The following is a 13433-nucleotide window of genomic DNA, read 5'->3' as shown; positions in this document are numbered from 1 at the left end:
GCATAAATAACCACTTTCTGAGTCTAAAACCTTTCATGGGCCAGGCTGAAGGGAGACCAGAAAGGTAGGATCCCCACCTAGGGGAACCAGTTTTAAAGCCCAATGGAAACCAAGCCCTTCGAGGCAGCATTAATCTCCCAATTCACACTTATGCCCAAGTTCCAGCACATGCAAGCAGCTGGGGGTGGAGAGATGATGTGATCTCTCTGCTGGGAAAGAATCAAGCTGGATCTTTTCCTTACCCCTGCAGCTTTCCATGAGTGATGTTACCACACAGACTCCGAAAAGACTGATGATGTCAGCCCCAAGCCTTGAGAAGAAACCCCCTCACAAGATGAATACTAATTTAACTGGCTGCAATACCTGTCTGTGATTACACAGAGGAGTGGCACTGCAGGAACCGGGCATTGCACACAGAGAGCATTAACCCTCTCAGCACTCACCCAGCCTTCTAGATTATGGTGGGGACACTTAAGGCCTTGACTGGTCAGTGACAATGTCACTTTTACAAGTGGGGAGTTTTAATTCAGTATCATAGCTTTAAAGAATGGGCTCAATGGATGTCCAAACAGAAGTTGTCAGAAATAGGAAGTGTGTAAGGCATTTTAGTTAAACAAAATCTATCTCACAAATCTCTATCAGAAGTTCCCATCTCCTTTTTTATTTGCTCATTTTTGTGGTGAGAAGATGTAGCTCTGCCTATGCAGGGTTCCACCTAGGACCATCCTTCTTTTGGGAAGCTCACCATCAGTTCCCACCTTTTGGATATTCTCTGTACTTCCCCACCTGAGAGCTGTTTGTTGGGGTTGAAATCAGCTCCCCCCACCCCCCACCCCGAGCTCCTGGTACAGATACCGAGGTAGTTTGATGCAGACCATCCTCTGAAAGAGCTGAATAACAACTCAAAGGAGAAACCTGGATCTCCACTAGTTCACATGCTAACAGACGGGATGGGATGGGATGGGATGGGATGGGATGGGATGGGATGGGATGGGATGGGATGGGATGGGATGGGATGGGATGGGATGGGATGGGATGGGATGGGATGGGATGGAGGAAGGGGAGGGAAAAAGAAACAATCATTTATGGAAACATCATCCCAGTTGCAAGGAATGGATGATTTCCCAGCTCCTTAATTTTTGGCCTCTCCCACCTTTTCCCTTCTCCTGGCAGTGGAGTGCATCATGCCATCACCAGGATGCTTGCACCAGAGCTCAACAACCGGCAGCAGAACCCACTCCTCATCCCTTCAGTCACACAAGTCAAGGGGTGTTTTACAACACAGCAGCCACAATCCTGAACAAAATACCTTTATTGGATATAGGTTTGGTTTCATAATGAGAATATAGATTATTTTTTTTTTCCAAAGGGCATTTATCCACTAATATACAAAAAGCCTCAATTTACTGGGGGGAGGGAGGTGGGGAAAGGAAGGGAAAAACTATTCCTGATTTCTTATAATGTGTCTGGATTTTTCCTTCTATAAGAAAAAAACAAACCAAACTTTTAGAAACACAGCTGATGTCTTCATTTTTTTTCCTGGTAATTGTCCTGGTTGTTAACACAGCTACTTCAAAAGGCCAAGACCAGCCTCCATCACCCTGCTTCAGTCTTTTTTGGTCAGAAGCAACTGATCCCAGCAAGCCCTGGAAAGCAGCTGCATCTCCATGGTCACAACATGTTTGCTTGCCCATCCCCTTCCCTCTGGCCACATCAGTGAGGCACAAGCACTAATCGTGATACTGAGAAGCACAAGCATTAGGCAGGAAACCAGGTTGTCGTGAGTTATATATAGTGCTGAGTTGAAGCAAAGGGGGATTGTGTAGCATGAGCCTGGATTGTTGGGTCTGCCCTCATTTTGTCTCTAGTTCCCTGCTTTTTGCCCACTAAGAAGACTGGAGCACTTGAGATAATATCAGGAATTATTATCTGCGTGGTATTAATGGCAAAACAAACCTCAGCCTCCTCCCCCAGGGATGGAAGGAGTGGGTTTGGTTTTCAGAAAGGATGAAAAAGAAGAGAACCAAAGAGCTGAACGGCTCCACATAAACCAGGTCTGAGGAACCTGGGGGATGCAAAGACTAAAGGTGCAGAGCAAACCCAACAGGACTCAGAGGCCGGTGTGAGACATCACACCCCCACAAGGCTGCCTCTCGACCTCTACCACTCATGGGAAAAGAAAACTGATTTACCTTTAAAAGTCGATCTGGTGGGGTTTGGGGGAGTGGGAGACAATCTGTAAGGAGAGTTCCACAGCAAGCCGTGCCTTGAAAATGCCCTGAAATCCTGAGTCACCTTTGAGCATTGATTATTTGTTTTGGTCTTTACCCGCTTGGTGAGGTCTGAGTCCGGTCTCTCCCTCCCATCGGCATCCCGGGAGCAGCGACCAGAGACGGGACGGAAGGGGAGGTTATAATCATGGGGCAACTATTGGAAATTAAGTACAGCCTCGGAGAAGTGGAAAGGGAAGCAGGAGAGGAACGGGATGCCGATGTGGTAAAGCCTCCCATGTACCTGGGAGTCGAGCATCAGGGAGGCGTTGAGGGCCGGCCCGAAGCCACCACTGGCGACCAGGGAACCGCTGAGGCAGCTCACGGGGCTCTCCCGGGCCGCCTTAGGGGCTGCCCCGGCGGGGTTCTGCCTCAGCCCCTGGGCAAGGATGCTCTCGATGCTGAAGCTCCTGCCCCGCGGGCCGCTCTTGTGCGACGGGGCGGCGGCGGCTGTGGGGGGAGCCGGGGCAACACCGCAGGGGGTTGGACACCCGCTGGGAGCCGCTTCCCTTTCCTCACCCGGTTTGGGAACCCCCCCATCGCCCGAGTCCTCCCCAGTGCTCCCCTTGGCCCTTTTGGGCTCGTCGGGGCAAGCGTCCGGCCCCGGTTGCTCCCCGTCTGCCGTGGCAACACTGCTCTTCACCTCCGGTGGCCCCGGGGCTTTGGGCTTCCTCTTCCTCCGGCGGTAGTTGCCGTTCTCGAACATGTCCAGGCATCGGGGGTCCAAGGTCCAGTAGCTGCCCTTACCGGGCCGTCCCTTCTCCCTCGGCACCTTGACGAAGCAGTCGTTGAGGGACAGGTTGTGACGGATGCTGTTCTGCCAGCCCTGCTTGTTGTCGTGGTAGAAAGGGAAGCGGTCCATGATGAACTGGTAGATGCCGCTGAGGGTCACCTTCTGCTCCGGAGCGTCTTTGATGGCCATGGCGATGAGGGCGATGTAGCTGTAAGGGGGTTTCTGCGGGGGGTCCTGCCGGGAAATGGCACCGCCGGGAGCGAAGCTCAAGGCAGCTGGGAGATAGAGCATGGAGGGGCTGCCCATGGGGGAGAGGTGGCTGCCGTAGATGTGGCTCATCGCCGGCGGGCCCTGAGCTCCGGGGCTTCCCCGTTAAAGCCGAGAAAAGGGACGGGAACGGGCAGAAACCTGGGACGAGTCCACCGGGGGAGAGATTTGTGCGAGCTCAGATCCCAGTCCTGCCTGAAGGAGCTCTTTCTGCCTCTGTCCCTGCTTCATAGCTCTTAAAAAAAAAAAAAAAAAAAAAAAAAAGGAGGGGGGAGAGAGAGAGAAAAAAAAAAAAAAGTTAAATAATTGTTGTAAGTTTGCTATTATATGTTGACTTAGCACTGGAAAATAAATTGTCTCTGATAAACAGTCGTTTGTGTTCTCAGCCCACCCACATTAATTAAAATTTCATTGCTACAAAACTCCAAGCTCTCTCCACGTGTCTCGCTGGTACCAGCCAATGGTCTCCGGGTTATTCCTTCATTTGTTTATAGAATTAGTCTGTTGATAAGTCTGCCCACCCAAGTCGAATCAAGCTGTGTTTATTTGGAAAAATTTCCGGGCACCCAATATATAAACGCACTGATCTGATGTTTGAAATATCACGTCCACCCTTTGACGCTGCAAACACAGAGAGCAGAGCAGGATGTACGCTGCTGGAGCTCGGGGAAGAGCGGGCAGGGATCCCCGCGGGAAAAGCGAGGCATTGAACAAGGCGAAAATGAAATAAACCGAGGAAACTGGCAAAATGGCAGGGGGAAGATAAAAAAGGGATGGAGAGGAGAGGAGAGGAGAGGAGAGGAGAGGAGAGGAGAGGAGAGGAGAGGAGAGGAGAGGAGAGGAGAGGAGAGGAGAGGAGAGGAGAGGAGAGGAGAGGAGAGGAGAGGAGAGGAGAGGAGAGGAGAGGAGAGGAGAGGAGAGGAGAGGAGAGGAGAGGAGAGGAGAGGAGAGGAGAGGAGAGGAGAGGAGAGGAGAGGAGAGGAGAGGAGAGGAGAGGAGAGGAGAGGAGAGGGAGAGGAGAGGAAAGGAGAGGGAGAGGAGGGGGAGAGGAGAGGGAGAGGAGGAGAGGGAGAGGAGAGGGAGAGGAGGAGAGGGAGAGGAGAGGGAGAGGAGAGGGAGAGGAGGAGAGGGAGAGGAGAGGGAGAGGAGGAGAGGGAGAGGAGAGGGAGAGGAGGAGAGGGAGGGGAGAGGAGGAGAGGAGAGGGAGGGGAGAGGAGGAGAGGAGAGGGAGAGGGGAGAGAGAGGGGAGGGAGAAGGGAGGGAGAGGAGAGAGAGGGGAGGGAGCAGGGAGGGAGAGGAGAGGGAGAGGAGAGGGAGAGGAGGAGAGGGAGGGGAGAGGAGGAGAGGAGAGGGAGAGGGGAGAGAGAGGGGAGGGAGAAGGGAGGGAGAGGAGAGGGAGAGGAGAGGGAGAGGAGGAGAGGGAGGGGAGAGGAGGAGAGGAGAGGGAGAGGGGAGAGAGAGGGGAGAGAGAAGGGAGGGAGAGGAGAGGGAGAGGAGAGGAAGAGGAGAATGGACTGTCAGGAGCCCCAAAGAAGAAGGGGTTCAGGTGTGGGTGCGTTCCCTGGCTGGACTTTGCACCTCCCGGAGCGGGGATACAGCTTGGGGCAATGTGTATCATCCACCTCCTTCTGCAGCTCTGCACGGCAACAGGCCACCAGGGTCCAGCCCTGGACCCAGCCCCGGGGGCTGCAGAGAGCTTCAGAAAAGGGGAATTTGGCAGGCGAGGGAGGAGGGTCAGTATTTGTGGATGCGGGCCTGTTGCTTTATATTATGTACTTTCCTGTTTATACCAAGGAGGGGGATTATAACAACTTTACAAGTGCACACAGCTGGCCGGTGCTTACATTAGGAATTTGTGATGCTCTTTTTCTGTATAAACGCCCAGGTTTGGGGATGTGTTTTCGGGAGAAGGAGGGGGATAGTGGGAGGGGGAAGGGGGGGCCCTGTGTGTTTTATTGGGTGGGGTTTTTTTTGTTTTGTTTTTGGAGTTTCCTTGTGTGCATTTCTGATGGGGCTACTGTTACTATTTTATTATTATTATTAATTTACTGATGTAATAACAACTTTAATCTCAAAAGGAATTCCGATGTGGTTGGAGGTGTCGGCTGTTTCCCCAGCCCCCCGCACCTCAGACCTGCTTGAGACCCCATTTTGCAGAGCATCACTTCTCCGGGGAAGGGAAGAGGAGGTCTGAGGGGGATCCCTCCCTCCTTCAGAGAGAAACACCAGCCTCAAACCATAACAAATCCCTACTCCCTCGATCGTGGTGGAAGTTTCATCTGTCAGGTGAAGAGGTAAAAGACGGGCTCCGGGGTGTCCCCCAGCGGTGCACACTCCCAGACCTCCCCATAAACTCCCCTTCACCTTTCCCCTTCATCAGTGGGTTTTCTCCCCCAGTTTTGCTTCCATCCTGCCATTCCCCCAGCAAACCATCGGGCGAAAGTGCTTCACCCCAGGGTAAAAATCAGCTCTGTGTCTGTGGAGCCGCTGACGAGTCCTAAAGTCGTCATGAAAGCCTGGGAAATGCAGCCGAGGGGTGGAAGGAGGTGGCTTCTCGGGCTGGGGGATGTCCCCGCTCCCTGGCTGGCCCCACGCGTAGGAGGAACCCCCCTCCCACTCTAACACCGCCCTTGCCGGTAATGCCGCATCCTTCTCCCGCCTTGCACACCCCCCGGGAGCTGCGGGACCCATCCGGTGTGCCAGAAATTTAATGAGCTCCAAATAAATCAAAAAGAAGGAAACAGAAATGTTTGGGATGGGAAGAAGCTCCCATCGTCTCGACAGTGGGGATCAGCACCGCCGGGCAGTTCCCACATCCTCCTAACATCCTCGCCGGGGAGGGATGCGGCAGAGCCCGGCTCACCCTCCAGACGTATCCTCAAGGCAGCCTGTCGAGGGTCAACCCTCTAGCCCTCACCTCTCCCCACCTCGGGGAATTCCCCGCTCCTTGGGACACCCGAATTATTAAAACAATAAATACTCGCGTGTACGGCAGGAGACGGGCACACGGGCTCCTGTTCACTCCCTGAGCTCCCTCCCCCAGTAAAATTCTTCCTTCCTCCATGTTTTGCCCTCTCGGCGGTAGGAAATCCTTGGAGGCGGGGATGCTGCTTTTCTCTCTGCTCCTTCTTCCCAGCTCATGTCCTGCCTCTTGTCCTAATCCTGCCGGCGGCATCGCTGGAACTGCGTTATCCACCCGAGAGCAGCCCTCGGAGAGACTCTGACGGCGGCGGGGGGGAGGGCGGGAGACGCAAGCGGCGCGGTGGAGGTGAGGGTTGTGGTTCTTGTTACCGTGGCTCTTCCCCTGAATGGAAAAAAAAACAACTGCGGAGCAAGCGATGAAGACGCTCATGGATGCGTATCCCCTCCTCTCCAGATGACAAACCCCTTTTAAAGCAGCAGCGAGGAGAGAGAGGGGAGTAGGGTGTAAATCCATGCTCTCCACTCCTTGCTGCACCCCGGCCCCGGGAGGAGGAGGAATGTAAATCAGCGCTCCCCATTCTTGCTGCATCCCGGCCCTGCGGCGGGGACCGGGGGTGTAAATCAGTACTCCACATTCCTAATGCATCCTCATCCGTGAGGGAAGCAGGTGTGTAAATTTGTGATCCCTGATCCTTTATCCCGGCCACGTGGGAGAGGGGGCAAGGACTGTAAATTAGTGTTCCCCACTCCTGCTGCAGCCCGGCCTGAGTCTCCAGGAGCTACCCCATACGCCCCTCTATCCCTACCATGCTGTGAACATGCTGCACAGTGGAGAGGCTGATCGATATTGACTCAGGATTGGGAAATACGACATTTTCCAGGGGTTGGAGGGCTCGATATTGACCCGGGTGGGGGATTCTTTTTCTTTCTCTCCAGACCTTCAGCCCCTGGCATGAATGTTGTACAAAGCCCCCTCCAAAGTGACAGATGACCTAGAGACCTTCACCAAAAAATCCTCCTGTATGCCACATTCCCACAGTACTGCACAGCTCTGAGGAAGGTGGGATGGCTTGAGAGGGGTCACACCACACAGCCCCATGCCTGGCTTGTGCAGAGTCCTGGGTGGCTTCATGAAGAGGTTGTGTTTTATTCAGCAGCATCAGAGAGAGGCTTCCTTGACTCGGGGCGGGGGGACGGTCTGCATGGGGGGCAGTCTGCATAGGGAACTTCCCGGTGGGGATGAGCTGGAAAACCACTGTCTTTTTGCTTCCTGCTATACGGAGCTGTCTGGGCTTTTGCACAGGTTTACAAACCCTTAGGTTAATGGCAGTGCAGCAAGAAAAAGTGTGAAATAAAACGGGGCGGGGGGGGGTGGGGTGGGGGAAATAATCACCAGTTTTATCCACTGCTTGGAACCATACTGGGTCCCAGTCCGGGGCAATAGGCCATGCAGAGCCTCCCGGGGCAGAGCTTGACCCTCCTGATCTGCTCGGGGTGGGGTTTATGCTGGGTCTTCAGCTGCGAGGGTCTGCCGGGCCCGATCCGGCCGCGGCTGTTTGCAGCAGCTACCCCGGGCCTTCTGCTGCCCTTTCTGCCCCGGCTGGGCTGAAATCACCTGTCGTGACACACTCCTATTGCGTTACCGACCTCCGTGCGTCAGCTTTTAAATGCAGCCTCGAAAAGATTCCTGAACCCCCATTTTGCTCTACCCTCGTCTCTGAAACCAGCCCACCCAAAAGGGATAGAGAGGGAGGGGGAGTTCGCTGAGCTTGACACAAAGAGGCAGATGTGATCTGATTCCCCCTTCCCCGCTTCCCCCAACTGAATGAGGCACAGCAAAGGGATAAGTGTCTCAGCCCCCTGGCCCTGAGAGGGGGTCTGGATGTCCCCGCTGCCCCGGCTGTGATTCCCGACCTGTGAGAAGGATCTGCTCCTGCAAATTCCTTGATCTGCACTGCACTCAACACCTAATAGAAGGGCTTTTCTTTTTCTGTCAGGCTCCTGAAATCCTGACATCCTGAAAACTTGACATCTCTGAAACCGGAGCACAGCAGGGCAAGCAGGGGTAGAGGGGCTGGGAGCAGCGTCGGCCCCAAGCGGGGGCATCCCACCAGGACGAGGTGGGGAAAAGCATACCGACAATGAGTTGAGAAAGAAGAAGGGACCCTCAACGCTGGTTCAAGCTGCGCCCACCGGCACCCAGGAACTGTCCAGCAGCAGCCTGGGGGGTGCAGCAGAACCCCGGTGGGGTGCTCTCTGCCCCCAGCACCTTGGTATCCCTGTCCACATCGCGGGGAAGGGCCCCCGGGTGCCCAAAGTCTCCAGCCGGCGTGGGAAGATGCGGGAGCAGGTCGGGCTTTCTCGGCGCAGGTCGGGATTTCGCGGCACAGGTGGAAGACCGACAGCAGCCACCTGACTTCAGACACCTCCAGGGGTGGGTGGGAAGCAGACACCCACCCGGGGCTCCCCTCCAGGAGAAAATCCGAGGGGAAGGACGAAGCTGAACCAGGGAAGAATTCTCCCCCACTTTGTTTCTTTTTACCCAATTAATTTTCTTCTTACCCTTTTAGTCTATTTGTTTTCTTTACCCTATTATTTTTGTTACCCTTTACCCTGTTTATTTTCCCCCTTTAAAACAGCACTTTGGGTTCACTACTTTGGGTTTTGTTGCATTTAGAAGGGGAAGAAAAAAAAAAAAGGAAAAAGAAAAGAAAAGAAAAAACTAAAACTGTCCCTCGGAGCCAGGAAAAATAGCAAGAGTTTTATAAGAATGTTCCTTAAAATACAGATCAAGTGAGGCTTGGACATTTTTTTCTCGTTTAAACACAGGATTTCGGTGCTTTTTGCCAGTTTTGTAGCACATGCAGAATTTCCCCCATCAAACCCAATTTCTATCATCGATTTTAACCGGATCTAACTGCTTTCTAACCCAGCCAAACCTATGAGGGGTACTGAGGGAGGTGGAAGGGGAGCACAGCTAGGAAATGTCCCCGGGAAATACTGGATGGCTGAGCCTCTGCAGGGTCTACGAAAGAACCGGGATCCAGCGGTTGGGCTCGAGGAGTCCCCAGGCTCCTAAACTGTTTCAGGCTTCACTGGAATTTCCATGCCTCCAGCGCTGCTGTTCCCCAGTGCTTCTGGGCTGGGTTAAAGCTGCTCTAGCAGGTTAAGGACGATTTAAGAAAAAGGCACTACATCTGTCAGTGCCCGGCATTGCGAAAATAAGCTTAAAATCGATAAAGAAAAGGTGAAAATCAGCCAAATCTTCACAGGGGAGAGGATTTAAAAGCTTCAAATGATTCTGAAGTGAACCTTCCACCTTACTTTTAGACTCTGCAGTGAGTCCGGATTTAAAGAGTGCTGTTATGACCCACACCTACTCTTAGCTTTTTTAAATACAGGGGAATTTAGTGTGATTTCTGCCATGGAAGGAGCCGGCTCCGCATCCTGGAACACGCGAAGTGACGCTTAAGGCCCCCGCAGGCAGGGATGAAGCGAGGGGAGCAGGGAGCCCCCCTCCCCACTGCTTCGCTTTCCCCTCACAGGCCTGAGAATTGTCCCTGTGTTTCAAGACGGCCAAGAATTTGGGATCGGGGAAATAGCTGGGTCTCAGAGCCGGCCGCCCAAGCCGTGTTTTATTTGTTTCCCTTCCCACAGTTGTTTAATTTGCAGCTCTACAGGTGAATTAAACATTTGCTCGAGGAAATAACCACTATGAGAAACACTAGGTTGCAGGAAAAGGACTTTGCTTTTAAAATAAGAGATTTTCTGCATGAAGAGAGGCGAAGGGAGAAAGAAGGAAAAAAAAAACCCCAAACATACACACACACCTGCAAACAACATCCCCATATGTACACAGAGAAGCAGCAGACTTGGAGCAGACAAAAAACAGCATGGATTTATTTTAAGGTAAGTACAACAATCAGGACCACATAAGACAAACGAACTTTGAAGCAGGTTAAAGCAAATAGTCCTTAAGAACGGTCAAGGTGAAATCTATTATACAAAAAAAAAAACCAAAAACACAACCCAAAAACCAAAAACCAAACATCACACGTCGTAAATAAGAGTTAAAAACAAAAAAAAGTATCAGATACTTCAGCTTTTTTTTTTTTTGCCTTGCCAAAAAAATAAAATAAAATAAAATTCACCAGCAAAACAGAATAAAAATAAATTATTTCCTCGTCTTGCCAAGAGAACCGCCTCTAAAAGAAAAGAAATTCTATTGCATAAATGTACACAGAGGAAGAAGAAAACACTTGCCATTAATTTGGAAGTTAGGAATGGTTGGGCGAGACGGGGAGGGGGGGCGGGGGGGGGAAAAAAAATGAATCCAGTGAACTCAACTTTAAATATTATATTAATGGCTCTGAAAAAAAAAAATCAGCCTGATTAGAAATCCACACATTTTGTACAGCACATCAGAGAACTTAAAAAATACCCAGGACATATATTTTTTTATATATATATATATATATTTATATACTACTTTTTTTTCCCCTCCTTTTAAAAGGTATAAATGGTCGTTGCAATATTGGTCCATAACTTATTTTTGGTTGGTTTGTTTTGTGTTTTTTTTTCTGAGACCCCCTATACTTCAGCATATAAAATTTGCCACTTTCAGATAGACATATATATTTAGAATTATCCCTCTTTTTTTTTTCCTCCTTCTTTTTCCTTTGTTTGTTTTATTTTTTTTAAAGTCAGTTTTGGTTAGGGTTTTTTTTTTACTTTTGTTGTTTTGTGATTTTCTTTTTTTTCCTTTTTTTTTATGTATTAGGAGAGATTCACACACACCCCACACACCCCCTTTTTTTCTTTTTCTTTTTTGTTTTTTCAAGCAGAATTTACTTGCCTTGGAAATTTCAGGAGGCCCAAAAATGGGGGGCGGGGGGGGTGTTGGGATTTACAAACTCTGTACACACCCCCCCCCCCAAGTCCACAGGGAAGCTGTCAGGTTAATTTTGTTTCCTGCGTTTGAAGCCTTTGGTGTAGTTTTATTTCTCCTGATTGCTTATCAAGAATAATTATTAATAATAAAAATAATAGCTTTTTTTTGTTTTGTTTAAATTGTTTATTTATTTTGTTTTACGGATGGCCCTAGGCTGGAGGGTTGCAGGGGGGGTCGCGGCTACTCAGTACTTAGTGCAGTCGTAGGAGTAGGGGGTGGCATGACGGTATAGGGAAGGCGCGGATCTGTACGGGATCTGACAGGCGGAGTTGCTGCTCACCTGGTGATCGCTGAGCGAGGAGCTCTCCATCCCCAGCCGGTGCGAGGTGAACATTTCCCGAACGTTGGGAAAAGTCTGCTGTTGAGACCCAAAACTGTGCCCGGACAGGTGGCTCAACTCAGCCCCGTGGTTGAGGTACCAAGAGGCGGTGGGTTGCCCCCCCGCAGCCGCCGCAGCCCCTCCGCCGTGGGGATGCCCGGTACCCAACGTACCCTCCTGCCCCGACGGAAGGCTGAGGGTACCGAGGGGCGATGGGGGCACCGGTGGGATGCTCGGCCAGCCCTTCCTCCAGCGCTGCGGGGGGCACGCACATGTGGCCCGGCCTCTCGCCGCTGTAGAGGCTCATGGCCCGCATACTGCAGTGGTAGCTCCCACTAGTGTCCAGGGCCTGGCTACACGCCGCGCTGTAGCCCGACGGCTGCCCCGCTGGGTAGCCCAGTGCCATACCGGCACCCGTCCTGCCCGAGGCGGCACTCACCGGGCTGAGATCCCCCGCGGGAGAAGTCCGCAGGGTCATGATGCTCTCCACACTGAAACCTGGGAGTCCGTTCCCGGCGGGGTGATGCTCGGGAAGTGATGCCTCCGGGGAGGCGGCGGCGGCGGGAGGGGAGGCCGTGCTGCGGGGACTGTCCCGCAAAGCCCCTCCGCTGGCAGGGCTCAGCGTCTCCACCTTGGTGATCACCGGGAGCTCGGGAGATGCCGTCTCGCTCTTGATCACCACTTTCTTCTCGGAGGCCGGAGCCGAGGCGGAGGAGGAAGAGGAGGAGGAGGCTTCCTTGGAGAGGTCGGTGCCGGGCAGCCCGGAGGGTTTGGGCTGCTCCTTCAGCAGCCGTTCCCGGGCCTCCTCTTTCTCCTTGGAGACATCCTTCTTCTTGAAGCGTCTCCGACGGCGTAAGAAGCTGCCGTTCTCGAACATGTTGTACGAGTCGGGGTCCAGGGTCCAGTAGCTCCCCTTGCCCGGCTTCTTGTCGTCACGGGGCACCTTGACGAAGCACTCGTTGAGGGAGAGATTGTGGCGGATGCTGTTCTGCCAGCCCTGCTTGTTCTCTCGGTAGAAAGGGAAGCGGTCCATGATGAACTGGTAAATCCCATTGAGCGTGATCTTCTTATCGGGGGCGTTCTGGATGGCCATGGTGATGAGGGCGATGTAGCTGTAAGGTGGTTTCACCAGGTCCTTGGGGGCTGCGGGTTGGTGGGGGTGGTAGGGTCCGTAGGAGCGCCCCATGCCCGCCGCATACTGCTCAGCGTGGCCCGAATAGACGCTCATGGGGTTGCCCATGCCGCCGTACGTCCCCGCCGTCCGGTAGTAGTTCTGCTCGCTTAAATACGGCACCACTCCCAAAGCGTTGGGGTCCGAGACGGAGTAGCGAGCCTGCATCATGGAGAGGGGCTTCCCGCGGCCGGGCAGGAGAGGAAGAGGAGGAGGAAGAGGCTGGAAAGGCCTCACCCCCCTCTGCGGAGAAGGACGAGGGGAGAGAGAGTAGAGAGTCTCAGAGAGAGCTAAATCCCAGCGCGTCCTCCTCTAGCAGCGGCACCGCAGCAGCATCTTTCGGGACGCCGGGGACAGGGTGGTCTCTGGTGGCCTCTCCCTCCCTCTTTATGACTGTGATTCTTATATACACACCTATAGCTTGCGCTGCTGCGGAGCGGGAGGCGGGGACCGCGCAAGGGATGTCGTAGTGGTGGCAGGGCGGGGGAGGGGGCAGTTCGTCTTACCGAAAAAAAAAAAAAAAAGAAAAAGAAAAAGAAAAAAAAAAGTTAAAAAAAAAAAAAAAAGTGGGGGGGGAAACAGGAGAAAAATCAGCCTTGCAGAAAGCCAGCTCTTGTCACAACCACGACCCGAAGTCTTGCGGGGCCCCGGCGGCTCCTGGCGAGGGGGGTTCTGGGGGCAAGGGGAGGGGGGGGGGCCGCCGAGCTCCTCGGCCGCGCTGCTGCTGCCGCCGAGCTTCCAAACGCGGCCCGCGCCGCCGGCGCGCTTTTACTGCCCGCTGGCCCCGCCCCCCGCCGCCG

General features: G+C 53.1%; 2 protein-coding genes across 2 annotated transcripts; both read right to left on the bottom strand.

Annotated features, from left to right (window-relative positions):
- Positions 1–1294: 1294 nt before the first annotated feature.
- On the bottom strand, positions 1295–6509 carry FOXL1 (forkhead box L1). The gene is made up of 2 exons (XM_068150904.1): positions 6251–6509; positions 1295–3505 (listed from the first exon to the last, which is right to left on the bottom strand). Exon 2 carries the CDS (start codon positions 3340–3342, stop codon positions 2428–2430), a length of 915 nt encoding a protein of 304 aa, XP_068007005.1. The 5' UTR covers positions 3343–3505; positions 6251–6509; the 3' UTR covers positions 1295–2427.
- A 3475-nt stretch (positions 6510–9984) lies between these two features.
- On the bottom strand, positions 9985–13303 carry FOXC2 (forkhead box C2). The gene is given in 2 exon segments (XM_068150903.1): positions 9985–11681; positions 11683–13303. Coding segments are annotated over 2 exon segments (1476 nt in total). The 5' UTR covers positions 12805–13303; the 3' UTR covers positions 9985–11327.
- Between the last annotated feature and the right edge of the window lie 130 nt (positions 13304–13433).

The sequence above is a fragment of the Melanerpes formicivorus genome, unplaced genomic scaffold (assembly GCF_026170545.1).
Source record: "Melanerpes formicivorus ecotype bairdi unplaced genomic scaffold, bMelFor1.0.p_v2 SCAF_20, whole genome shotgun sequence".
In the NCBI taxonomy this organism is placed as follows: Eukaryota; Metazoa; Chordata; class Aves; order Piciformes; family Picidae; genus Melanerpes; species Melanerpes formicivorus.
Note: the sequence above shows the minus strand (reverse complement) of the source record. Positions and strands in the feature narration are given on the sequence as shown.

Bases quoted from the DNA above. Each gene is read 5' to 3' on its own strand.
- FOXL1 (XM_068150904.1), bottom strand. From the start codon at position 3,342: ATGAGCCACATCTACGGCAGCCACCTCTCCCCCATGGGCAGCCCCTCC.